Here is a 27,452-nt window from a genome sequence, read left to right on the forward strand (position 1 = left end):
TAGTCTACTCCTTGTTGGATTTTGTGATAGAGCCAACCAATCCTTCTTTTGTTTTTCTACACTAGCGTCATCTAATAAGCCTGGATCAATCAAGCTCCAGATATTGTGAGCCTTTAAATAGGTAATTATCAACAACAACCAATAACTATAATAAAGTTTTCCATCTACTTTGATACCTGACCATATAATATTATAATTGATTGTTATATCTCACTCTTTGTAACATTTTTTTTTTTGGCTATGAGAACTCTCTCGATCCTCACTCATGTTTTATTTTCTTTCTATATATGCTTTTTCTATATAGTCACACTCTTTTAGGCTCACAGTAGTAACCAGATACCACTTTGATATCAATGAGACATTATAATACCAAAACAAAGTTTACACTCACGGAAGTATGAAACAAGGAATAACTTGTTAACTCATCATTTGTTATTACATTACATAACGTTTATAAATGTTTTTATACAGGTTTCATAAATTACATTAAATAAATAAAAAATATGACTACCTCTTAAATCAAGAGAAAATCCACAAATAAGGGAGAAATATAAGGTGACTCGGTAAAACTTATTAATTTCTATCAAAAAACACTCCCATTTTAATACATACATGATGATTGTTCTAGTACCTGATGTAGACAAATTATTAGGTTAAACTAAATTAAAATTCAGTATCTGTGCGTGTCGCTATTTTTCAGCATAGTCTTTAGATTGGTTAATGGTAAGAGAACTAATTCGTAAATTTGTTGTGAGTACCGTCAATCTTTAGAACACCAAAGAAAAATGTGAAATGAAACCGAGTTGCCATTGATAACAGAGATCTGAATTAATTTTATTATACACATGATTGCATCTTAACTTGCCAACCAAATAACGCATAATATTGTGAAATTATTGTGATCAGACTCGTGATAAAATGAGATCAGAACAAAATTTAAATATTTCTACGAAGTGCCTTCATTTGCCGAAAAAAGAATAAAGAGGAGAGACCTGTGATGGGGATAGCCGTCAAAAAATTGCTTTAACGTGAAAACACAGTAGGGCTTGCGAGCGCAGTTGAAGATAGCTAAGCATTTGCAGCACCATCTTGATACCCCCAAGAGAAAATTTTCCGGGTGGTACCACAGAAAAATGCATTATGGGGTTGCAATGCATCTTCATTGAGTATCAAGGAAATTCCAGTCTCAGGTGCAGTACTTCAGCTTGTAAACGTTAGAACCTTATGATCCAATTTTTTCTAGATTTTCAGAGACGGTTTTCATCCTTGGCCTGATCTCAGGGTCTCCCTCAGTGCATTGCAGTGCTACATGAAACACGGCTAGTACTTCTTTCTTGGCTTGCACTTCATGGAGCATTGAAGGATCGACCATTTCAGACAATGGACTTTCTTGTTCAAACCCTTTCCTGACCCACCTCACCAAATCAGGGACTTCCATGGAAGTTGATGCTGCCAGAGAAGAATCTGGGGACTTTCCAGTTAGCAATTCAAGTAATACAACTCCAAATGAATATACATCCCATTTCTGGGTGGGTCTGCAACCGGGAACCCGAGCTTCTGGTGCTTTGTAGTTGTTAGTTCGCTCTGTTTGTGATGGCTTCAAGTAAGGAAGTGCTCCTCCCATAAAACCACCAGAGGATGGGTTGTTGCCTGTGATGCTGATCAGTCTGTTAAGACCAAAATCAGAAATGTGTGGTTGAAAGTCCGTGTCAAGGAGGATGTTGGAGGGTTTTATGTCACCATGAACAAATTTTCTGGGACTGCATTCATGGAGATAGGCCAATCCCCTGCCTGTTCCTTTGATGATCCTTAGCCTGGTTGACCATGAGAAATTCGGTGGTGGTTGACCATTTCTTCCTGCATAAATAAGTAGGAGTAAATATGAACTGTTTTTAGCGGAAATTTTGTATTGGGAAGATTATAATTTTAGTGTAGAATGCAACGGATTATGTTATTTTTTGTTGCAATTAAAAATTATGCTATTGATTCAAAAATGAATTTATACAAACTTCATATAGACTGACATATTTTCTTGAGAAAGGTCATAAAGCAATTTCACATATTTTTCTAGATAATTTCAAATATACCCACTAGAATTGACTTTGAGGCGGAAAGTTTGCATGATGCTCTTAAGTTAAAAACTTACAAAATTTATAAAATAATTTCAAATACAAAAAATTATGAATTATTGGTTGGATTATCTATATCCCATATTATACACGTTGTTTTCTAAGCAAAAAATTAACCTGTGTTCACAATTTCCTAGAAGAACAGAGACAGAAAAACAGTATGAAAACAGCTCTCGAAGGGACTGGGTAATCAAGTAAGAAAGTTTAGCCAAAAAGAAATTAATGAAACAAGGAAAAGTTACGTTTTCTACTGGGAGTCAAAGACCAAGGAAGTTCCGCTACAATAAATAAATAAATAAATTAAAAAAAAAAAAAAAAAAAACTAGAAGTTCAATTCTACAATTCTACAAACACAAGGCTCTGTACAAAGCTTACTTTAAGAAATACGGTCTGCGGAGTTTGTGATAACTGAGAAACTGGAAGTATGCGTATAAAAAGGAGATCCAAAGAAGTAGATAAAACTAAGTGAAACACAGAGAGCACTAGGGAAATGAGTTGAAACTGTGAAACAGCAACTTTTCCACCTAAAGTTTTGGTTTGTTAAGTGGCCCATGTGCAGTAAGTGAGCTAAAGATCTAGAAGCTCATGGTCCCCAACATGAGTGCCACTGCCATCACATTTCCCAGACACATGGTGAATGTCTTACTTTCTCGTCGGATGTCCCCAATGCGATGTCATTAACATTAGCACTGTTGTCTCACCAAACACTTTCTTGGATCTAACGCCCCTTAGCAATAATAAATAAACATCTAACCAAACTGCTCATCTAGCCATACACTTATACCTCAAATAAATTAAATATAATGCCATTTCTTTATTTGTACCGAGACAAGTTAAAATTTAATATTTGCACATTTGGACCAGTTAACCTACCATTTTGGTCCCATTGTCCCACAAATCTAAAGCAGAAACGACAATTCTATTATCCTAGCAAAAAACAAACACACACAATGAAAACAACTCAAAATTGAAGAACAGCAAACCCAAATAGTTTCATGTTTCCCTGAAAGCATATTTTATTATTATCACTTCTCTGAACAAAAACATGTTCAATTTATATTGATACCAATCCTTTCCAAAACGGACTTTTTTTTTTTCTGGCTAAATTAAGAAGGACAACAGTTAATCTAATCAGTGAAAAACACAGAAAATAACATGCGGACAGAACCTCGTTTGCACAGTTAAATGACTCTTCTAACTAGTGAAAGCCAAAAACTGAGTAAAAAAATCCGGGAATAAGTTCACAGGCTTATTATATATCAGCTTCTAGAATAATAATTCAATTATTAGTCCTAAGTAGTGGAAACATTCCACCATTAGTGATAAAAAAAATTATACTGTGATGGGTAATAGTGCCTAGAGTTGCTAATGCAGTAAGCTATTGTTGCACTTTTACTTTTGATTAATATATTTTCATTGGTCGCATCGGTGATAATGCTATATTAAATATTTTCTAAAAACTTACTTATTGCTGGATTAATAAAAAACAATAACACCAAATTTTGTAAAAAACCAATGTGTCAGTGAGGTTGGAATGGTAGATGGTCAGGCCTTAATTAATTCTCACTCCCTTTTTTTCTTAAAAAAAATCTCATTTGGTACAATACCATTCATTTGACATAAACAAACGGAATTGAGTAAAACGAGCTTTCTTTATCTTGAGTTGCCGAATATAAAAATTCACCCAATTATCATCTGTTATCATTATTTTTTATTACTATTATTATGCAACTCTATTTACTAGACATCCCATTTTTGTCTGTGTAACTGGGAATAATAATCATCACTACTGAGAAATGACCCCAAACATCAAAGACCCTAGTCATTGGAATGCAATGAAGAAAATAAATGATCGAAAACAAAGGGAAAAAAATGAAAAGATGGATAGAATGTGAAAGAAGACACTCACCTCTAAGGGCAGTGGCCAAATTGCCATTGGAGATGAAATCACTGATCAAAAGCTTCTCATCAGGAGCCCAATAATATGCTCTCAACTTCACAATGTTGGGATGCTTGACTTTGCCAATGGCTTGAACCTCAGCAGCAAACTCCTTATACCTCTGTTCCCCACCCTCCCCCAATCTCCTCACAGCCACAGGCACCCCATTCCCCAGGACAACCTTATACACAATCCCTAACCCACTCTTCCCCAACACATATGCAGAAGCCCTCAACAACTCATCAAGTTCAAAGTTAAAACCCTTATCAATGGCCACCAAATCCCCTTCCCCTCTCCCACCCTCCCCCTCTTCCTTCTCCACCTCCTCCACTTCAGAATCATCACTCTTCATCCCATTACACCAACAACACAAACTAGCTTTCTCGTTCTCCCCACCAAACTTCCTCTTCAAAGTGCAACTACACCCATTGGACTTGCCCTTCCTCTTCCAATAAACATACACCACCACAAGCCCGATCAAGGCCACCCCGGCCGCGTCCGCCACCGAGATCAAAATAATCAAACCGGGGCTCAGCCCCTTCCCAGATCGGTGCGCCGCCGGTCCACGAGAACTGGGACCACGCCCCAATTCGCTGGGTGCTAAACCTGTGCACGGTTTCTGCAAAGGAAACCCACACAGGTTCGGATTGTTGAGAAACGCAGTGGGACCCTGGTTCGAAAACGACCCCGTCTGGGGAATCTCACCGTTCAAGTCATTGTTCCGAAGATCGAAACTCACCGTAACAGGCAAATTCCCAAGAGATTTAGGAATTTTACCAGATAAGTGATTGAACGAGAGGTTTAAGGTTCCAGTTAGGGTTTTAAGCTCCCCGAGTTCGTCCGGGATCGAACCTTCCAGAAGGTTCGATGACAGGTCAAGCTGGACAAGGTTTTTCAGCTCTGGCCAGGGACTCGACGGAATGACGCCGGAGAATTTGTTGCGGGCGAGAATTAGTCGCTGGAGCTGGGAACAATTTCGTAGTGTGTCGGGCACTGCGCCGGAGAGGGCGTTATCGGAGAGGTCGAGGTTTTCGAGGCGAGGGAGGGTGCAGATGGAGGCAGGGAGGGTGCCGGAGAGGTTGTTACCGTGGAGGAAGACGCTGTGGAGCGCGGTGGCGTTGAATAGCTGCTCCGGGATGGCGCCCCGGAGGGCGTTGGTATGGAGGTTGAGGCGACGGAGGTAGAGCAGCGTGCCGAGCTCCGACGGGAGGTAGCCACGGAGGCCCCTGCCGGAGATCGCGATGCCGACAACGCGCGGCTCGAGCTGGCCGGAGATGTTGGCGCACGTGATGCCGGACCACCGACAAGGGGTGGCATCGGCGTCGTTCCAGTTGGAGAAGGCGGCTGCGGAGGACGCGTCCACCGCCAATTTTAGCGTGAGAAGCGCGATGCCGTCAGAGGAGAGAGCAACGACGGGGCGAAAGAAGAAGAGGAAAAAGATGAAGAGTGTAACGGTCATTTAGAATGCGTTGTACGGCACCGTTTGGAAGAGAAATAAACTGGTACGGAGCTTTGAGTTCAGTGTTGGAGAGTGGAAATGCAGAAGAAAGTTTTTTTTTTTTTCTGTTGAGGCGTAAGAAAGAAAGCATGTATTGTATTTATGAGAGAAATGGGAGAAGAGGACGAGATTTTAATTTGGTGGGGTCCAATTCCCGCCAAAAAGATAGAGAATTAAAACACAGAAGAAAGAACACAGTGAAGTGAAGTGAAAGAGAAGCAATTGCTATTTGGGAGAGGACGAAGAATTTTGTTTCATTCATTTGGGTACAACTTCAGATTGGATCATTTGATTTGGAATTTGTTTGAGTTGGTGATGTTGTTGAAATGTGGTTGATCATTGTGCTGTAGTTGGAATCGTGGACTCTCAATACTTTTTTTAAAATTGTATAACAACAAATAAAGACAAGTTTTTATTCACACGAAACTTGGTGCATGTGAAACATTAATTCTTTCAAAGTTCTTATTTGTTTCTATTGTGTTTCCTTTGTGGACTTTTTTTTTTTTAAGGATTTTGTGTACCATAGTTGAATATAATAAAATACTTATAACATTGCACCACCATTTGAATCCATGACCAATTTATCTATTTCAATTTTCAACAAAGTCAACTTTTCTTGCTGGTTTATTTTGCCACGTGTTTCACTTTTAACAATTTAGTGTCTTTGAATTTCAGTTAAGTAAACTTTTATTTCTAAGGTTTTTAGTTTCATAAACCGAAAAAAAAAATGTTACTAGTAATGATGGATCATAGATGCATCGGCAAAACCAAAGGACTTCAACCAAACGCCACTCATAAACATTCATAATGGCAGGGTTACCTCCTGCATTGAAGATTAAAACACTTCTTTGTACGTCACATTTATTTTCAATTTTTCTTAATTGGGTACAACCGAAAAGCCCATTTTGCCATAATTATTCATTCTTTGAATGAAACTATACGTGATTATTGCATCTACTTCACAATCATGCAAAAGAAACTTAGAAGCTACAACATATGGCCACACGAACTATAATGCAATTTTTTTCAGTATTTCTTGTGCGTATACTTTCAGGAATGATTTGCATCGGCAAAAGATAGAAGAACTTTATGCATGCCCAATGATATCTTCCCCTGTTTCAGAAGAAGACAGCTTAAATTCGCACACACAGAATAATTAACACTTTTAAGAAAGAAAATAGATTAATAAAAAGCTTTGCTTTATAGTCAAGGGAAATAGTTGGTACCAAATGGCTTCCAACTACACAAAACCAGCAAATTAACTCAAACAGTTATTAGATCAGAAACATAGGTCCCGCACCTTAATAAATGAACTCAAGAAAATGTTGCATTTGTTCTGTCATTAGATCTAATAGTTCTGGAGTATTCCATTCATTCATCTGTGAGAACTTTGCCTTTCATTTGAACATGGACAAAACCAAAATTAAAATCCAGTGTCTTGATGTGAAGAAAATTCATGTGAACTTCAAGTGATATATAGATGCAGTGTTGTTGCGGAAATAAATCCAGTACCAAAAAAAGACTTAGGTTTATTGTCTTGGTATGTATAATATATTGCCATAAACAACTTTGCCCGAGGAGCAAGACATTAATGTGTTGAGAAAAGGTCAACGTGCCACTTGATGCGTACATGAGTTATTATTAATGCACCATGTGCACCTAGCATATGTAACTCAAGTTGGTTTCAGACCTCTCACTTTTCATTTTCCAATTCCGCCCACCACCTTCGCTCCTTGGGATTTTGTTTTTTTATCAAATCCATCCTGAATGAGAAATTCATCAGTTTTCTTATCTACAAAAGGAAAAATGGTCCTCGTTGAATCTTTGGTATCAAACTATCTCAATTTCCAAACTTTATGATACTTTAAAAGTGTCAACTATGCCGAAAATTAAAGAAATTACTCACTATTTAACAAATTGTATTCATAATGATGCCGCATGGGACATCAAAGTCGTCATAATATTGGGGATTGGGGAATGGATAATAAAGTGTGTTGAATAAGTACGAACAAACGAATTCCCCGTGGTTCATTTCAATCTCAACACGAAGGCAAAGTCTCCCATAAGAATGGAACAACAGAACAGATTAATCCAACTTGGGGCTTTTTTACTTTTCTTAGAAAGTCGATGCATATATAATACAGCAGCACAACGTAAGACTTGATTTATTACCCAAGAGAACTGGCCATAAAACTTGTGAATAAATCATGTGAAAATATTTCCTTATTTGATTACAAACTAAAACCCATTTTTTCATACGGAAATTAGTACAAAAAATAAAATAAAAAATACAGCGGCCTGAATGTACAGCATCAAATTATCAGGTTACCAATCTTATAGTATATCATATTACCTTTATCCTGCCACCAAAGTAAAGAAATAATATCCAAATACAAAGTAAAGGAGGGAATAAGTTCCGTTTAAGGCTAGAACAAATTTGGGGCTCAGATTTCCAATTATTCTCAAGTATCTTTCCAACAAAGCAACAGTTTGGACAACCTTCTACCTACGATCTGAACCACCTACAAAAGATCTGTTCTTTTGTAGTTTTAAACGCTTGCATAAAATAATTAAATCATACCCATACAATTTAACCCTCCTCATGTGTTTTGTTCTACGTATGAAAAAGTGAGCCCTTTTGGTCAAGCAAAAAGTTGACACTGGCTACCTTTTCATGCCGTGCTAGGTCTTGGAATCACTCACTTCAGTGATGATGTCGTTCTCTTTTTCTTTTAGTAAGACTAAGGCTTTCAGATTACTTACTGTCTCAAGGAGAAAGATAATTTCACCAATATTTCATCAATCAGAATTCTTAATGTCGGAAAATATCAGAGACTCCCTCTACTATGGGGAGTAGATTTTGAAAGACAGTCCTTAATCCAATGGAGAGAATATTAAGAAAGGATGCCTTCTAAAAGGCTAAGTTTTTTAATAGACAGGGCATAATTCGTCCAGTAAAGTAGGTAATATTCTCCATTCCTATATGCACTATGCAAACTAAAAGAGTGCCAGAGATGAGTGAGCATTTTATAAGTTTGAGGAAAGCTTCCCGCGAACTCTATACACACAGACACTTTTTGTAACTATTTCCTCATATGCACTGATATGATACATATCGAATACGGTCATACTATTGTTTTTAAAAAACTATATTAGATAAAAAAAACATGAAAGATAAATATATAATATATGTATGCATTAAAATTCATAGTAAATATATAATTGCAATACTACAAATGCGAACTAATAGCATACTTCTTAGGCTATACTAAAAAAAAAAAATTATAAATCACTTCCTGTTGTCCACAATATCACTCCTTCATTAAAATCTCCATTAAGAATACCATTTCAATTTTTGTATAGCAAGCGTACAGTCAAAATAGGCTTGGTCCAAGGGGCGGGCCTGCTTGATACAAATAGTTTAGGTGGCCTATCGGGCGGTTAGACACCTCTAACCAAGAGACAAATGCTTCTATGTTAGGTTCTATTGGATTTTCACAACATTTTTAAAGACTCGGAAGATACTTTACAAATATGTATTGGTGAAAGTATCCAACAAAGCACTAAAATCATTTACAGATATATGAAGCAAATTAAAAGTATCAGTGTTTCATAGATTTCCTCAACAACAGTTTACCACTAACATGTTTTGTACGCCAGCATGATATTACCATTGGATGATGCAGATATTAACCAACATAGCAAGGAGAAAACATAAAAACAACTATACTCAGAAGTCAGAATGTTGGAGTTGGGGAAGGGCAATCAGGGAAGGTGAAAAGGCCCGTGTCCACTACATAATTAAACACATTCATGACTCATAAAAAATATATCTCTCGTGTGTTTCTATAAAAATTATCTCTCATGAATTTGTATAGACTAAGGATTTGAAGGATGGCAAGAATCAGAAGCTTGGTATAATAGTTTATAGAAATAATTAAAGTAAGAATAGTACAAAACGGACAAAAAGAAAACAGGGGGGAACCTGTAGAAACATGTGATGCCAAAAACATGTCCACAACAGTGTAACCTTCCACAAGTGTGGGGAACATTAGAAATACTTAACAGCAAACAATCCTGAATTCAGAAGGTCAACTAAATTCATACATTCAGACTTTGAGTCAATTTATGAAGCAGGTGCTTCAGAGCTGGAGCTGACATTTTTAGACATTGGGGTGGAGGGTGGAACATAAATCCGTGCCTTCTTAAGAATTTCAGCAACAATCCAATGTTTATGCTTGCTCAATGGCCTAGAAGGATTTAGTCGAACCTAAATAACAGGGAAAAATCAATAGATGTAGTAGCCTTTGGGCAAAACAAGTGTACTACTAATTAAGTGATGAGAATAAGAGGCACAACAATATAAGTGATAAACAAATTAGATGGATAAGTTCATGTTACTAACTTTGTCACCAATGTTGCAGAGGTCGTTCTCATCATGAGCCATGAATTTGGAGGTGCGCTTGACATAACGGTCGTACACCTTGTGGTAGAATAGTCTATCCACTGCCACCACAACAGATTTCTGCATCTTATTGGAAACTACCATTCCTACTACCTGCTTCATTTTCTCCTCCCAACCTGCAACACACCACTTGAATCTTTTTAAAATCGATAACATTAATTACACATTTGAACTTCATGGGCTGGAACCAGGGATGTACACAAGCAAATATTCGTCCAAAACTCGCAAAATTTAAATCCCTACAGACGGTACTTAAAATATAGCTCCCAGCAGCCAAATCTGATCCTTTAGTCCTCACCAACAAGACAGATGAAGGACACAGTACACAAAATTGCAAACTCAGTACGTATTATGCAAGAACAAGACCTTGCACACCACCAGACAGAAGAAAAATACTGACCAACCAACTACACATGATTTGTAGAAGCTGTTACAGACAAAATTGTTTTCTATTTCCTTTTTATAAGTTTACCTATAATTATGTTACCTTATTTTATCTTTACTTTCTGTTTTGAAAATAACTATATTTATTTAGGGTCCATTTTGATAAACACCTTACTTAAGGACATAGGGAACAAGTGTCTGTTTGGATAAATTTCTCTGAGTACTTAAAGAAAATAATTAAAAGGAAAAATACGAGAACAGTTTCTTCAAAAACTACAATTAGCCCATACCTATATAAATTGGTAGAATCCCTCTCTTATTAACTTCTTAAAGGTGTTTATAAAAAGTTTATCCCATCAGACCCTGCGTGCTTAATTTCATATGTACTAGTGTACACGTTGTTTATATAATTGACAATAAAATATGATTACACTAGTTTCCATATATGCAATAAGTTGTTTACATGAAGTACAATACTTTTTAGAAAAAAGGAACAAGTTAGAAACAGTTGACATTCATAACTCATAAGTTCTCTCAAGAAATTTGCTTCGATGTTTTTTTATGGATCATAAAATAAAGGAACAAATAGACTGCAAGAATCCAACTAACAGTTCTCCTGAAGAACATTCCAAAGGCATCAAATGTCACAAATATATTACGAGAAAACAACTAGTGCATAAATGTCTATATGAAAAAGTCTAAACATCTTGCGTACACGCATACAAACTCTTAAAATTTAACCTTACTCATACAATCATTTGAAAATATAAAATAAAAATAAATAATACAGTCGCATTTTTTATAATTACATTATAAACAATAAATGAGATTGAAAAGGATTTTAAGAAAAAGAGAAACACACGAATCTGTGATTATCTCAATCAGATAACTGCAACAGTAACTCTCACTCAGATATCAATGTTGGGAGGAGGTGAGGGATATCACCCGGACTGACAGTGTAGTTCAATTCCACACAAATAAAATGCTCAAAAAATAAAATCGCATAAATATTGGGAGAAATTGCAGGGTTAACGAACCTCAAACAAATCGAAAGCAACGAGCAGTGATGAAAATTATTCCCAAACCGGGAAACGGAGTCTATTTCAAGGAAACTTTTCTTGGTGTTGTCCGTCGCGGTGGCGGCGACGACCGGAGGAGGAGGTGGAGCTGCGGCAGAGCCCTCTTCAACTGAACGAAATGACAAACAAGAGGAGTGAGAAGTATGCGATTGGAACCTACGCTACTAGGCTTAAACCCTTTGTATGGACAAATCAAATGTTAAGTGATTAATCTATAAAATTGAAAACAAAAAAGTATTCAAATTTTTTAAATTATCAATTATAATTCTCTTTAGTCTTATTTTTTATTGTTTTAAACAGATATATAAAGTTGTGACTCCACGACTAAACTACGAAGTTAGGGATCCAAATATTTCTGTAATAGAAAAAAAAAACACTTATGTTTCATAAAAGATTATAATAAAATTGTAAAAACTACACAAAGTCATAATACACAATTCAAAATATTTAAGTTTCTAAAAATACTTATTTCATATTTAAAAGTATTTATCATTGTATTTAGATCTTTATATACATTTAATATAAGAATTAGTTTTTATAGATAGCTAGAAAATAAATTTATAAAATAAATAGAATGTTACTATTTAATATTAAATTATTATATAATTATAAAATTTTAGTTAAATAACATTAATTTTCGAAATTCAATTATACATTAAATAAATTTTTTTTTATTATATTATAATTTTTTATTCTTAAGACCTTAAAATAATCATTTTGATTTCGGTAATAAAAATATTATATTGAATTTATAACAGTTCATGGTTAAATGTAAAATAATTACTAAAGATAAATTAGTATGGCTATTATTATTATTAATATTCAGAAAAAAACAGTAACATATACAATATAGAATGTAATAATAAAACTTTTTATTTTTTAAATAATTATGACTTGTAAGATTTAAGATTCTTCTTTCTTTTGGGAGTCTAATCTGCAAAGATTTTAACTCTCACTAGAACCACATTTCATTGATCTATCTTTTATCACTATTATCACTATTTTTTATCATTATTTGTTATATCGATCATGAATTGATCACATAAATTAACTAAATTTTGAAGTAAAAATTTAAATTCTCATGTTAAAAAAATTAGTTGAAATTCTGGCTAATAAACTACTTTTATTGTTGAGGTATTTTATCATCCACGTAGATCTACTTATTTCAAGACCATATATTTTTCTCTTATAAAAAATTCTTGTGATTAGTAACTTAAACCCGTAGTTTGATAGGAATATGTCAAAAGTCCTTCGTAGTTTTCTATTTTATAATATTGGATCAAATTGCATCAACCATTGAAAGTGTAAATTGGAAAAAACATCGTCATTACTTTCTTCTTCCTTTGTGTTTGAAACCTTTCTTTTAATTATATCCAGATAATTATCCTTCAATCTTTTTTAAGAAAATGAAAATTGGTTTGGGATTCATTTCTAAGAACCACAATATCCTTTTCTAAAATGCAAAAAAGGTAAAATTCATATCGAGAATTTATGCTCTAACAATGTTCATTAAGTATACTAAATTAAGTATGTATTTGTTATTTATTTTGGGTGCTCTATACTAAATTAAGTATGTATTTGTTATTTGTGATCAGGGTAAGCTTAATCATAACTCAATTGTTTTCTAAATTTGATTATTAAATTTTTTGTGCTAATTAGATGACTAGTTAATCCATTCAACATCGTTTCTGACTGGACGACGTGACACATAATTTTATGAAAGACCAGGATGGGAGTTTGGGGGTAGTCCAACTGTTGACATTGATAGTGGCGGATCTTCAACTAATATTTTAGGAGTGCAAAAATTTTGGTTGAATTACTCTTTTGTTCCATTTTTTGTTAAAAAATGTCAAGTTGGTCTTCTATTTTTTTAACCTCAATTTGGTCCGATTTTTTTAAAAATTGATTCAATTTGATTATTTTTGTTAAATTTTTTGAAGCGGAGCAATGATCTTTTATCATGACTGACTCTAAGATTAGGTCAGTTACATAAACAAAACAAATCATCTTTATTCACAACTTCAATTTTGATTAAAAATTCTTAGTCTGATTCAGAAAATTTAACAAAAAATGATCAAATTACATCATTTTTTAAAACATCGAGATCAAATTGGAACTAAAAAAATCTGGAGAACTAAATTCATATTTTTGAACGAAAATAAAAATTAAAAGATTAATTTCAAAATATTTATATAAACTGGTAAAAACATTGTATTTACTTTTTTAAGATAATAAATTTATAATTATTGTTATCATTATAATTATAAAATAAATACAAATAAATTTTATAATTTTACTATAATTAATTTTTATTTATAATAGATATAAAAATTTTGGGGAGGGGGGCCATGGCCCTCCTATGTTCCTTCATAGGTCCACTTCTAGACAGTGAGATAGACAATTCGACGATCGAGCAATTGTTGATAACATGAATGAATATCTTCTTCGAAGTAATTTCACATGATCGGTGAATTTCGTTCGATCACATATCTGAAAATCTTCTTCGAAATAATCTTATGCAACCAACTGGTAGATACACGTTCGAATACATATTTGGAGATCTTCGAAGTAATCTTAGATGGCTTTATGATTGGCTCAACCGAACGGACCATACAATACTTTATTATTTCCTTGAATACATAACTTTTATGATGATAAGGATATATAATATTTGAAAATCTACATTTTCAAAGCAAAAGGATAAAAACACATTTGATATTTAATGTAAATTAAGTTCAGATTAAATATTACCTCAAGCAAAACTAAATGATTTACCTCAAACACGCTCACCACGAATCCTTCTTGCGGCGAGTTTAATCTCTTGCAAAACTAAAATAGCATGGCTCTGGAAATGAATATCAATATGAAAACATAGCAACATTATAAATTAGACAAGGTTATCTTCTCACATAATCGATTAGTGACTATAATACATCAATACCTTGAAATCCTAAGCAATTTCATGAACCAACCTCTAGAATAGGACTTTCCTAATAAAAAGCTCGGTACTCTTCTGGTATTTCCTAATCTCACTGTTTCAAAAAACAATTATTATTAGAGATAGCCAACCACGAAGAAATGACAAGAAAAGATCAACTAAAACCCTAAACACTCACAGAAGACTAACGGTTTTGAAATGATAACGGTTATTGAGATACGTGATGAAATCCACTATGATCAACCGATGTCCAACCAAGCCAATTGTTGTTGGTTTTTTTTTTTTTTTTTCATCTTGTTTCACTCTACATCTTTAGCAGGATTGAGATTCTTACGTTCATATTGTATAAGATCAGACCAAATTTTCTTGGCGTGTATTTTTTTCAACCAAGCCAATTTTCTTACGTTCATTTTCTTGTTCACACTATAGTATGGTTGTCCTCTTAGCGTGTATAAAACTTTTGTTGAATTGTGTTTTTCCTTATTCCAAGCTGGTTCATAAGTTTTCAATCTCATCACAGTCCATTGGAAAAAAATGTAAATAATCGTGGGCCAGAGTGATGGAAAGTTAAGTTTCCAAACCAATACCAAAATTTCCTACCAATGACAAGTTTGCTGTAAATTTGAAGAGAAATACCAAACTTTCACAATATGAATTCTATCACATCATTCCAATACTATCTTATTGTAGACTTTTATGTTGCAGTGTGCTATACGGTTTCATTGATGTTTCTAGAGTCTCTCCTTGACTCAACAGTGATCATGAATCGCAATTTCTGCAACAACTATAAGGTTTTTAGAGTGTCTGCAACCACAAGACAACCCCAATTGTGTCTGCATATATACTGCACTTTCCCACAGGTTCTCACAATATCAAGAAGTGTAATGAAACGGCAGTACAACACAAACTTCAAAGTGACTAATGTAGGTTGGTCATGTATGTTTCATTCCCAACTGAAGTATGAAATTATATATCCAGGATTAGTTGTCAACTTGAACATTTTAGTCGTGAATTAGTACTCTAAATGTTATGTTTAGAGCATTTGATTTTGCATTTTATATACTTGTTTGATTACTACAAGTTTTATTCACTGTTGCCTATAGAATTTGTATAAAATCATTTGAATCAATCAAGTCAAACAAAATATGTACTTTAATTTTTAAATTAGATGATCATTCATATATATATATATATATATAAAGTAGAGGTGTTTTAAAGTAATCAAAGATACAATAGTTTTTCAATTTCGTAGTTATCATGATTCATGAATCAGAATAGGGTGGAGAAGAAATAATCAAGGTGAAATCAATATCGTTCTGTTGATTATAGTTTTTGAGGTGTTTCAATTATTGTGATAAAGTAGTATGCAACCGACACAACCAGATATCTAAAATATGCTACTGTTCATTTTTTGATGCAGTTAATTTCTTAAATTTTATAAATGAATAAATATAGTTCTTCTGATCTAACTCTGTAAAATTTTTTTAATGTATTAAATGATATTTCATATTGACATTTGAGCTATTTACAACAGGTTATAACTCAAATGACATTGAATTTTTTGGCTTAAAAAGACTATTTCTATTCATTTTTTAAATTTTGGGATCAAAATGTACCAAAGTTTAGAACAAGAATAGATTACAATTTTGTATCAAAGTTTAGGAACTAAAAATATATTTAACCATAATGTTTTTAACTTAGACATGCATAAAGTCTTTGACATAACTAGTTCAGCTTGCATGATGTCTTGCAGGGAAAATTATAGCTAGAAGTTCTGCTGGTGTTGGAGTGTTGAAACAAACATTATTCAAATAAGGTAGTATAGTATGCGTAAACTGTGGTTATTTACAAATCACAATCATAACTATATCATGAGTTGGACTCTAATTTCCATAACTCTGGTTTTCAGTTGCTTCCTTTAATGATGTCAAGTGTTGCTTGGTCCATATGCATTGTCTGGTTTCTTCTCTGCTGTTCAAACTTTTGGTCTCAAAATATAATAACTACCTTTGCATTTGGAAATGAGACCGATCAATCTGCACTGCTCAAATTCAAAGAATCAATATCTCTAGACCCTAATGAAGTGTTCAACTCTTGGAATAGTTCAAGCCACTTTTGCAACTGGTACGGAGTCACATGCAGTACACGGCACCAAAGAGTTAGAGAGCTAAATCTATCAGGATGTCACTTGCATGGTTTCATATCACCACACATTGGTAACCTTTCGTTTCTGAGAATCCTCTTCCTCCAGGACAATCACTTCTATGGTGAAGTTCCACAAGAATTAGGGCGTTTGTTCAGATTACGTGTACTATATTTCACCAATAACACCTTAGTGGGAGAGTTTCCCATCAACTTGGCAAATTGTTCTAAATTGAGATATCTGAGTTTAGATAGAAATTTTTTCACTGGTGAAATACCAAGGAAGATTGAATCCTTTGGCAATCTTAAAAAGTTTAGTATTAAGGAGAATAATCTAACTGGACAAATCCCACCTTCCATTGGAAATTTATCTTCCCTCACTCAACTTTCGTTGAGTTCAAATACATTGGAGGGGTGCATTCCAAAAGAAATAGGCCTTTTGAAAAATTTGATAATATTGCGCTTGCCAAATAATAAACTATCTCACAGCATTCCACTTTCCTTGTACAATTTGTCCTCTCTCCATGTCTTCTCACTCACAAACAATCAATTTAATGGCTCTTTTCCAGACAGCATGTTCCTCACCCTACCTAACCTTGAAGTTTTTGTTGTGAGTGGGAATCAATTCTCAGGTTCAATCCCAGCTTCCATCACTAATGCATCAGGGATGCAAATATTGGATATTGGTGACAACCAATTGGTAGGACAAGTTCCAAGTCTAGGGAAGTGGAAGAATATTTCAACTCTGCAGCTAAGTTTAAATAATCTGGGTAGCAATTCATCTAATGACTTGCAATTTTTGAAATCTTTGATGAATTGTAGCCAGCTAGATATATTAGATATAGGGCAAAACAATTTTGGAGGGACTTTTCCTAGGTATGTGAGCAATTTTACCACCCATCTCAGCCAACTATTTGCTGGTGGTAATAACATTTTTGGAGAAATTCCTATGGAATTAGGAAATCTTGTAAACTTAATTACCTTGGCTTTGGAGAAAAATAGCCTAACTGGCATCATTCCAAGTACTTTTGGTAAGCTTCAAAAGATGCAATTATTAAGTTTGGGAGAAAACAAATTGTTTGGAGAGATTCCTCCTTCCATAGGCAATCTGAGTCAGTTGTATTACCTAGAACTGTCATCTAATATGTTTGTTGGAAATATTCCTTCAACCATTGGAAATTGCCAACAGTTGCAATTTCTACATCTTTCAAACAATAGCATCACTGGAACCATACCATCACAATTGTTTGGAATTCCAACTTTATCTACTGCACTGGACCTATCATATAACTCCTTAAGTGGCAGTCTACCAGCAGAAGTGGGCATGCTAAAAAATATTGACTTCATGGATGTGTCTGAAAATTATATCTCTGGTCTCATTCCTGAAACAATTGGAGAATGCATAACCTTGGAGTACCTTCATTTAGAGGGTAACTCCTTCCATGGAACCATGCCTCCTTCATTGGCTTCCTTAAAAGGTCTTAGAGAGGTAGACCTTTCTAGAAACAACTTGTCTGGATCAATTCCAGAAACACTTCAAAACCTTTCCTTTCTGGAATACTTCAATGCTTCTTTCAACATGTTGGAGGGTAAGGTGCCAACAAATGGTGTCTTTCAAAATGCCAGTTCAATTTCCGTGGCTGGCAATAGCAAGCTTTGTGGTGGGATATCTGAACTAAAGCTTTCACCTTGCCCTTTAGAAGCTAAGAAAAGAAGAACGCACCATAATCTCAAGTTAGTACTGGCCATATCCTGTGTGGTTTTCTTTCTTTCTACACTATCATGTGTCCTTGGTATGTATTTGATAAGGAAAAGACACAAAAAGTCATCATCTACCAATTCAACAATTGATCAACTTCGTCAGGTATCATACCAGAACCTACTCCATGCAACTGATGGGTTCTCATCTTGGAACTTGATAGGAATAGGAACTCATGGGTCTGTATATAAAGGAATTCTTGATCCGATGGAAGGATTTGTTGCTATAAAGGTTCTGAACCTCCAAGAGAAAGGGGCTAAGAAAAGTTTTATGGTTGAATGTATAGCATTAAGAAATGTTCGGCATAGGAACCTGGTGAAGGTTGTCACATGTTGCTCTAGTGTGGATTACAATGGAAATGATTTTAAAGCTTTAGTGTTTGAGTATATGCCAAACAGAAGCTTAGAGGAATGGTTGCATCCACAAAATGGAAGAGAAGAGCAAACAAGAACTTTGAACCTTGAGACAAGATTAGAAATTGTGGTTGGTGTTGCTTATGCACTACACTATCTTCACCATGAGTGTGAGGAACCTATAATTCACTGTGATTTAAAGCCAAGTAATATTCTTCTTGATGATGACATGGTTGCTCATGTTAGTGATTTTGGCTTGGCAAGACTTGTCACAACAATCAATAACTTTCACAACCTTAGTACAAGTGGAATAAAAGGGACTATAGGTTATTCTCCCCCAGGTATGTTTTCATCTTATATTATATATTTCTTTTTAGATTAACTCTATGAAAATGGTTCTGAAAATACTGATGGTTTCTCAAATATTTCAGAGTATGGAGCAAGTTTTCAGGTGTCAACACAAGGTGACATGTACAGTTTTGGCATTCTAATTCTGGAGATGTTAACAGGGAGACGACCGACAGAAGAAATGTTCAAAGACGGACACAACCTCCATAACTATGCTAAAATTTCATTTCCAAATAACTTGTTGGAGATTGTTGATGCAACTCTTGTTTCAGTGGAAACTGAATCTCCTACAATTACAGTATCAGAACAGCACAACATATCTGAGATTGCAGATAATTTGCATCTTAATACCAAAAAGTGTTTGTTTTCATTGTTTAAGATTGGTCTAGCTTGCTCAGTGGAGTCACCAGGAGAAAGGATGGATATGATGGAAGTCACCAGGGAGCTAAATGTGATAAGAAATGCTTTTTATGGTAGATGAATCAGAGGTAATTATAGAGATAAGAAGTGTTTGATGCTAATTGTAAATGCCATCAGGGTGAAAACTATACTGATAAACCTGATGTGTATTTAATAAGTGCAGTCTTTAATATATATATATATATATATATATATATATATATATATATATATATTGAGTTTATTTTGTTAAGTTGAATTATTTTACAAGTCTTACAAGCATGGATTTAATTTTCGACTTGGTGAATCAACTATGTTTTCATTTCAAGTGATATATATATATATATATATATATATATATATATATATATATATATATATATATATATATATATATATATAGGTTGCATAGCAGTTGATAGAATCGTAAAGCTAAAAGATTTTTCAGACAATTTGGATTTCGTTTTTCTTGTTGTTATTAATAGTTTTTAAATTTAAATATTGAAATTTAACACATTTTTACATGATTTTTCATTTTAAACCTCAATACCTTAGTATGCAAAAATTTATTATACCTTAGTATGCAAAAATTCTTCCTCTTTCTTTAACATTACACCTTTTATTTAAATTACTATTCCTTTAAGCTTTTTATATTATTTTTAATAAATTTGGTTATTTCTGCATTCAACTATCTTTACAATAGATTTGAGGAAGCTATTACTCATAGTGATTCAAAGATAAACAATATTCTTGTTCATGATGACATGGTTGTTCTTAGCATTTATGAATTCTAAAAACTTTTTTTAATAATTAATCAATATAAACTTTACAATATAACCAAATTCCTTGGAATGAGAAGAATGTTTATTTGTGTTTAATGATGAATTATTCTTCTTTTGATGTCATTAACATGCTAATTAAGTAATTAGATATTTAAAGATTAAATCTATTTTAGTTTATCGAATATAAAGTAAACTTGTGTTTATTCCTAAATTTAACACTAATCCTTATTTGAGAAAAGAAAATGTTAATAGTGCTTTGTATTTCAAATGGAGTAAAATATTTTACTTTGGAAACACATTATAACTTACTAGTGAAATATTTTTTTATGATAAAAGAAATAATAAAATATAATTAAATCTATAATTTTATAGTTTTATTATAAATATTTATTCTATTTTAAGAGAATGGTTAAGTTAAAAAAAATGATCAAATTAAAAAAAAATAGATAAACTTTTTAAAAACTTACTTAAAAGGTAAGATTGATTTTAATAAGATATTATTTAATGAGTAAAATAAGAAATAAAATGTAAACACCAAAAATATGATTTCTTTTTTATTTAATGGTATAGATGTATGATAAATTATTTAATCTTATTTTTCTATTATAAAAATTAATTGCGTGATAAGTTTAATTTAAAAGGCAGAGTCTACATTTTTCAAAATAAGATAATTATAAGCATTTATTTGAATGAAATTTAACAAAAGAAGCCCATTATGAATTTAATATTTTTTTTTTCTATTTTCTAATATGTTTCTTTAATTTAAATTCTAAATATAATTTATATATTTAAAAATATTTAATTATTATTATTATAATATACAAAATAATTATCTATAAAATTATTGATTTTTGATTCCGCTCCTTCTCTTTTCAGCTTCAGCAACACTCACTGCGCTAACACCTTCTCTCTCCTCTCCCTCTCTCTCCTCTCTCTCTCTCTCTCTCTCTCTCTCTCTCTCTCTTCTCCTATCGTCGTCTTCCCTTTCACCATTTCTGGTAATTTTTTTTTTTTTTTTTATTTGCTTATCTTTCTTCTATATCCTGCAATTTTCATCTCTCTGCATTCTGTCTAAAATGTAGTTAAAGTTTATTAATTTTTATTTTTTAATTTTTGATTGTGATACTGTTCTTGTGGTTTCTGAATCGTATTTCCCTATACCAATAATCGGGAGTTTAAAAATTTCGTCTTCTAAAACGTTGGCAAAAGTTATAGTAGATTCTTAGCATTCTGGAAAATCTGTGCGCTTCGAAATAAAATTGCGATTCGGTAGATGAAATCATATTTGCACTTTTTTAGGGATCTCTGCTAAGAGTTGGATACTTGATTTATCGAATATGGATGATGATTTATTCATTAGGAAATCCTCAATTTTGTCCCACCAAGATGGCAAAAACCCTATTCTGGTTCCTGAGATTCCACTAGTTTGAGCCACGTTGGTCTTTCTCAGGAACTAATTTGTTTAGTGTATGAGGGTTATTATGGTTAGACATATGTGGCTCTTTAGATTAGTGTGAACTTCTTACATTTTCTGGGACTAATATTTCTGCCCCAATTTTTTTTGGGCAATTTTAGAGATTGGATCTGTTTGTTTTTGAAGTTTGATGGAATTGATGTTAGTACCCAGTTTCTAAGTATGAGACCTGAGTTTATTGCGTGATTGATTTTGTGGAAGGGAGATTTGTGTTTGCTGCCCTTTATCTACTGTCTGGGCTGTAAAATCTTTAAAGTGATTTCTGTATTGACTATTAGCTCTACGTTTCTGGATTGCTGACATTTTCTGAGTTTCTAGGTTAGTAGTCATGCATTACTTCCACATGTCCTCTGAGGTTTCTCTCATTTTTCTTAGCATGTATTTGTGTAATTCATGTTATTTTCAAAATGTAATTTGCTTACCTTTTAAATAGAAGAGTTAAAGCCCCAACCATTGATTGATGCTTCAGAATGTCACAATTGTTTGTTTGGAGCTATTGATATGTGAGAGATTATCTTTCCTGTGAATTTATGTTCATCTTTCAATCTCTTCTGGTAGTGGGGATATTTATATGGTCTATTACTTGAAATTTGAGAATCTGGTTTTAGTAAAATTACATGATCTTGCTTCCTATGAGGAGATTGATGTTTCTCTCTAGTTTGAAAAACATTTGAATATTCATCAATGACCATCTAAATCCACTCTGAAATCCATTCCAGAATGTACCCCTGTCCCCTCCCTTTTCTTGCAAAACCCTTCTAACTGTTTTTTAATGAAGTAGCAGTCTTGACCAATTCCGGTTCACCTTTCGACAACTTCGTTTCTTCATTAATTTTTAATTTGAAGGTTGTTAGAGAGTATCAAAATTTGCATTGATCTCTCCCAAACTTTCAAGCCACTCCAAAACCGTGGAACAACATCAGCTCTGCCCAAACTAAATAAGAAATTTTTTTGTTGTATCGTCAACTTTTGTAACTCTGGTAACAACCCTTTACACTTGCCTCAACACACAATTTTATGGCTGTCACCAACCTCAAATGAATATGGATTTTTATTCACTACTGGTAACTGGAGTTTTGTCACCAATTCCGTAGAAGTAAAGCTGTGACACAATCACATAATACCACCACCTTGTGACCCAACACATGCCCCCACCCTGTCAAATAACTGAGAGTTGTTAACCCCATTATGTTGTGCAGGTATGATTGAGTTATCTATTGCTGCTCTTCAGTAATTACAGCCTCTGTATGTGAACCTTCCTCCTACTCCTTTTCCTTCTAACATCACCGTGACATCGAGTTGCTTGTTCTCAAACATGAGTTAAATTATATTTTTCATCAAAACAAAACACTATCAGTTTTTAATCTTCTCTTGCAGTTGCAAATGTGTTAATCTTTTAAAATTTTCTCCAATAAACCTTTGTAACGGGCCACACCCTATCATCACGTCTCCAGAACAGTACTTGGCTTTATATGTGAACCTAAGTATGGTCTTTATGTTGTTATATCTGCTTTCAGTTTTCTTAATTTTCTATGGAAGCTTGATATTCTCTGATCACAAATTGCAGACTTATATCTTATACTTTCTTGGGGTTGCAAATAGCTTTAATTAATAAGATTACTGTAGGTAGGAATGTTGCTGAGTCCATGATTACTAGTTTTGTACTTTGTTTTGTTGGCCGTTTGTACTCCCTTCCTATGTAGATAATAGACCCAAATGTGTATCTCAGAAAGTGGAGTTTAACTGTGACACAAGCTCATAAAACTGGTATACTATAGTTTTCTCAAGTTGTTATTTTGATACTACTTAGTTTGTTATATTGAGCTTGCAATCTGTGTAGAGATAAGTATTAACAAAATTAATCCATGGAAGAATTTAAAAAATAAACCATTGACAAAAAAGAAATGCATGATGAAAGAGGTATTATTTGAAGTGGTCATTTAATCTATTCATGATAAGGTATTAACATAACAATGACTGAAATGGTTATCTTTTTGTTCAATAGGAGTGCCTTTTCTCATTTATTTTCATTTACCAAAGCTATACTTTATTCATTTCTCTGCTCTCATTTTCTTTGTTCTGAACTAAAAATTCAGATCAATATGTCTCGAAGATATGATAGTCGTACAACAATCTTCTCCCCGGAAGGACGACTTTACCAGGTAGAGTATGCAATGGAGGCAATTGGGAATGCTGGTACAGCAATAGGAATATTGTCAAAAGATGGGGTTGTTCTGGTTGGCGAAAAGAAAGTCACATCCAAGCTGCTGCAAACCTCAACTTCCACTGAGAAAATGTACAAGATTGATGATCACGTTGCATGTGCCGTTGCTGGAATTATGTCTGATGCCAACATCCTAATCAATACTGCTAGGGTCCAGGCACAACGTTATGCATACGCTTACCAAGAGCCGATGCCTGTTGAGCAGCTGGTTCAATCTCTCTGTGATACCAAGCAAGGTTACACACAATTCGGTGGTCTTCGACCATTTGGAGTATCATTCCTCTTTGCAGGTTGGGACAAGAATTTTGGCTTTCAGCTTTACACTAGTGATCCCAGTGGAAATTATGGTGGTTGGAAAGCTGCAGCTATTGGTGCCAACAACCAGGCTGCCCAGTCAATTCTGAAACAGGACTACAAGGATGATATCACAAGGGAAGAAGCAGTTCAACTTGCACTGAAGGTACTGAGTAAAACTATGGACAGCACAAGTCTTACCTCTGAAAAGCTTGAACTTGCAGAGGTTTTACTCTCACCCTCTGGAAAAGTCAAGTATCAAGTTTGCTCCCCTGAAAACCTAACTAAGCTGTTGGTGAAGTTTGGGGTGACCCAACCAGCAACAGAAACTGCTTAGGTTGTTTCATATCATATGCTATGTCAAACAGTGCATTTGGAACGTTCTTCCTTTCAGAATAGACTTCGGAAAGTGTCCCAAATTTATTTCAAAGTTCAAACTTTAAGCATTGTGTTTCTTAGTAATGCTAATTGCTTTTTAGGTCGTATTTATTTTTATTTTTGGACTTGATCTATGATATTTGCAACCCTACCTTTCTCTTACCATCTGTCCGTTCTCCTTTCTTGTTCGTAATTAGAGTTAGAGGTGGTAGAAACAACGCATCAACACGAGTTTGACTCTTATTTATTTTGCCTCTTCAACTAACCAACCGCACTTTGTTCTTATTATTGTTAAGATATACAAATGTTTTATAGATTTAGTTAATCATTTTCTTATCAGGTTTGTTTTTTTTGAGTTAGTATTCAGTTATTTCATTTTAATGGTTCTATCATTCAATTATTTGTTGATCCTATTACAAGTTTTTTTCAACCGTAGCGAATGATTAGATGACAATTAAAAAAAATCTACACAATACTGAGTTAAAATTAAGTAGATGATTTTTGTAATTAGTCTTTTGGTGTGGCATGCTAGAGAAGAGGATTTGACGAGAAGGATAAAGATTATGATCTTGTTTAATAGAAACTACAAAAATGAAAATTGCAGTTTTTCATGTGTATAATCCTCAATATTGTATATAATGGTATAAGTTTGGTTTATTTTCGCGTCATCAATAATTGTGCACAAAATTTGATTTTTATTAATCCAACAATTACCATAACTTTAAGTTCACTAAATTTTCTACACATACGTGTTATCCTGTAGCTTTATGTTATTGATGGAAAATATAGGCATAAAGGAGTTCATTCCACACATCAGGAACTCCAGGGAGGCACCAATGTATGCAATCTGCATAACTTTTTGGGTTTGCAATTTGCTCTTTGGTTAGAGGATACCACTGCTTCCTGTAGATAGATGGGTGTCCTTCTTTCCTGTATTCTGAGAGCTGTGTGATGTTAAGCATTTCAACATTCAAACCTCTTGCTTTCAAATCATCAACCACATTCTCCACCACATGCATCATTTTAAGATCAGAATCCTGCCCCCAATACCCCTCTTCTGTAATCATATCTGTTTCGTTGTAACAATTGTTACCATTAGCTTCTCCCCATTCCTCAGCCCTGCATTTTTTTTTTTTCAATTGCAAATGTAATTTACAGTTATGCACTGCATTGTATGGATATCTGGTAAAACTTAATGCCAGTGTTCAAAGAAAGGATTTTTTTTTTTTCATAATTTTAAAGGTGATTTTACAACTTCAGTTTTTTTTTTAGGATTATTAATAAGAAGTTTCTTACTGTTAAGTGGAGGATATCCCCACATACGTTTGTTACTTGAAGCTCATCCTTTGAAGATGTATGAATGATAGTTAAACTTTTGGAGTATATAGAAGTCAAATTTTAAAGATGAAGTTGAGATTTTTCCAATACTTAAAATAAAATAATTTAGGGTTTAATGATTTTTTATATCTCGAAAAAGTTAATGGCATAGTGATGCTAGCTTGATCATGAGTGGTTTTTACTTTGGCTCAAGAAATATTGTAACCTGAGGGTACCTTTTATGAATGGGTGACATGCTAACGAAAAACAACCGGGTCTTGTTACGATTCACATGCACTTCCAACCAATCAGACCAGGTCCTAAGGGCCATTTCATACACTCTCAACATTTTAACCTTTTTGTATATACCATCTGGGTCTCCAAATGACCCCCACCTGCTTGTAAATTTGTCACAATCAAAATGAATTTGCAAAGTTGGACGCATGCATGCATGATTTTGTGATGAATACAGTAAAATCATGTCATGTGGTGGTTGAAATTGAAGTTAGAGCTGTTGGTATGCAAGTTGATGGTTAGGTTAACTGCTGAACTTACAGAACATTCATGACTGGCCTTCTCCACCACAGATATGTGTTGAATACCAGAAAATCTGCATCAGTCCAATACTTCGCATGTTTTTCTATTGCCTTCACTCTCACTGTGCGTTCTACCACCCTATGGTTTACTGGGTCATCTGAGTTTGATTCTACAAGTAATGGGGACCAATAGTGCTCAATACTTGCATTGTATTCCTTCATTAAACATGTTAATGAAACATATATGTCAGCAACATAGACAGTATTATGTACAAGTCCTATGTTTAATGAGAACTTACTTTGGCCCTGAAAATGTTGAGTGAAGCATTAGCAGTGGAATGCATGGATTTGAGGGTTTTGGGAAGTATAGAGTCAACAAGACAAACCATGGAAACCCATTGGCCTCTGATGAGTGAATCCCCCACAAACACAAGTCTCTTGTTCCTTAGTCTTTCAAGCAATGCTGTGGCATTGAACCTTATTAACATAGAAACAACCACATTCCACAAACCTCAAAAACTATACCCAAACCTAAAGATTGTTTAAGAACATAAACACGTAATAATTATCTTAGAACAGACCTTGGAAGATCACAGTGGTGAGGTTGCCATCTCCAATTCTGGTAACTAAGGTCTTTCCTTCCAAACGTCTCACAAGCCACTTCTTCTGACATGAAGCTGCACTGCTTCTCTTTGTATAATGGATAAGATTCATTATCAAAAACCCACTTACCAGAGAACAAGTTACATTGTGATGTTGAAGAATCACTAGGAACACTTATTTCTCTAAACAAGTGTCCCCTATCCTTTCTAAGATAGATGGTAGTGGCAACTATAAGGGCGGCTAAGATGACCAGAGAAGAATAAAAGGTGTTTCTGATTCCGCATAAACTCCCTTCAACCACTATTTGGTGTGTCTTTGCCATTTTCATTTTGCATTATTGGTTCCTCAGTCTCCTTTTTGAAGCTTAGTGCCATCGGTTGGTGAGAGAGATTTGTATTTTTTCTTCGCTAG

At 34.0% G+C, this 27,452-nt stretch overlaps 5 protein-coding genes across 9 annotated transcripts; 2 read left to right on the top strand and 3 right to left on the bottom strand.

Annotated features, from left to right (window-relative positions):
* Positions 1-788: 788 nt before the first annotated feature.
* On the bottom strand, positions 789-5,955 carry LOC114183012 (receptor protein kinase-like protein ZAR1). Its single transcript, XM_028069839.2, has 2 exons — positions 4,039-5,955; positions 789-1,857 (listed from the first exon to the last, which is right to left on the bottom strand). Exons 1-2 carry the CDS (start codon positions 5,525-5,527, stop codon positions 1,223-1,225), a joined length of 2,124 nt encoding a protein of 707 aa, XP_027925640.2. The 5' UTR covers positions 5,528-5,955; the 3' UTR covers positions 789-1,222.
* A 3,523-nt stretch (positions 5,956-9,478) lies between these two features.
* LOC114183018 (uncharacterized) lies at positions 9,479-11,670 on the bottom strand. Its single transcript, XM_028069848.2, has 3 exons — positions 11,453-11,670; positions 9,972-10,147; positions 9,479-9,836 (listed from the first exon to the last, which is right to left on the bottom strand). The coding sequence occupies exons 2-3, from the start codon at positions 10,131-10,133 to the stop codon at positions 9,693-9,695; spliced, it is 306 nt and encodes a 101-aa protein (XP_027925649.2). The 5' UTR covers positions 10,134-10,147; positions 11,453-11,670; the 3' UTR covers positions 9,479-9,692.
* Positions 11,671-16,190: 4,520 nt separating this feature from the next.
* LOC114183011 (putative receptor-like protein kinase At3g47110) lies at positions 16,191-19,611 on the top strand. Its single transcript, XM_085673677.1, has 2 exons — positions 16,191-19,027; positions 19,118-19,611. The coding sequence occupies exons 1-2, from the start codon at positions 16,354-16,356 to the stop codon at positions 19,513-19,515; spliced, it is 3,072 nt and encodes a 1,023-aa protein (XP_085529803.1). The 5' UTR covers positions 16,191-16,353; the 3' UTR covers positions 19,516-19,611.
* Positions 19,612-21,083: 1,472 nt separating this feature from the next.
* Positions 21,084-24,747, top strand: LOC114183015 (proteasome subunit alpha type-4-like). Of its 2 annotated transcripts, none has more exons than XM_028069845.2 (2): positions 21,084-21,213; positions 23,786-24,747. In XM_028069845.2, the coding sequence occupies exon 2, from the start codon at positions 23,792-23,794 to the stop codon at positions 24,542-24,544; it is 753 nt and encodes a 250-aa protein (XP_027925646.1). In that variant the 5' UTR covers positions 21,084-21,213; positions 23,786-23,791; the 3' UTR covers positions 24,545-24,747. The 2 variants fall into 2 exon arrangements, with proteins under 2 accessions (XP_027925646.1, XP_085529806.1); XM_085673680.1 differs by lacking the exon at positions 21,084-21,213 and adding an exon at positions 22,911-22,934.
* A 423-nt stretch (positions 24,748-25,170) lies between these two features.
* Positions 25,171-27,437, bottom strand: LOC114183014 (protein trichome birefringence-like 34). Of its 4 annotated transcripts, none has more exons than XM_085673679.1 (5): positions 27,020-27,342; positions 26,738-26,901; positions 26,458-26,654; positions 26,139-26,300; positions 25,171-25,704 (listed from the first exon to the last, which is right to left on the bottom strand). In XM_085673679.1, the coding sequence occupies exons 1-5, from the start codon at positions 27,150-27,152 to the stop codon at positions 25,356-25,358; spliced, it is 1,005 nt and encodes a 334-aa protein (XP_085529805.1). In that variant the 5' UTR covers positions 27,153-27,342; the 3' UTR covers positions 25,171-25,355. The 4 variants fall into 4 exon arrangements, with proteins under 4 accessions (XP_085529805.1, XP_027925644.2, XP_085529804.1 ...); XM_085673678.1 differs by having other exon boundaries at positions 25,177-25,704; positions 26,738-26,915; positions 27,020-27,436; XM_028069842.2 differs by having other exon boundaries at positions 25,189-25,704; positions 26,139-26,297; positions 26,738-26,915; positions 27,020-27,433.
* Between the last annotated feature and the right edge of the window lie 15 nt (positions 27,438-27,452).

Source organism: Vigna unguiculata, chromosome 5 (assembly GCF_037176805.1).
Source record: "Vigna unguiculata cultivar grain cowpea cultivar isolate G323 ecotype 2 chromosome 5, ASM3717680v1, whole genome shotgun sequence".
NCBI classification, from domain to species: domain Eukaryota; kingdom Viridiplantae; phylum Streptophyta; class Magnoliopsida; order Fabales; family Fabaceae; genus Vigna; species Vigna unguiculata.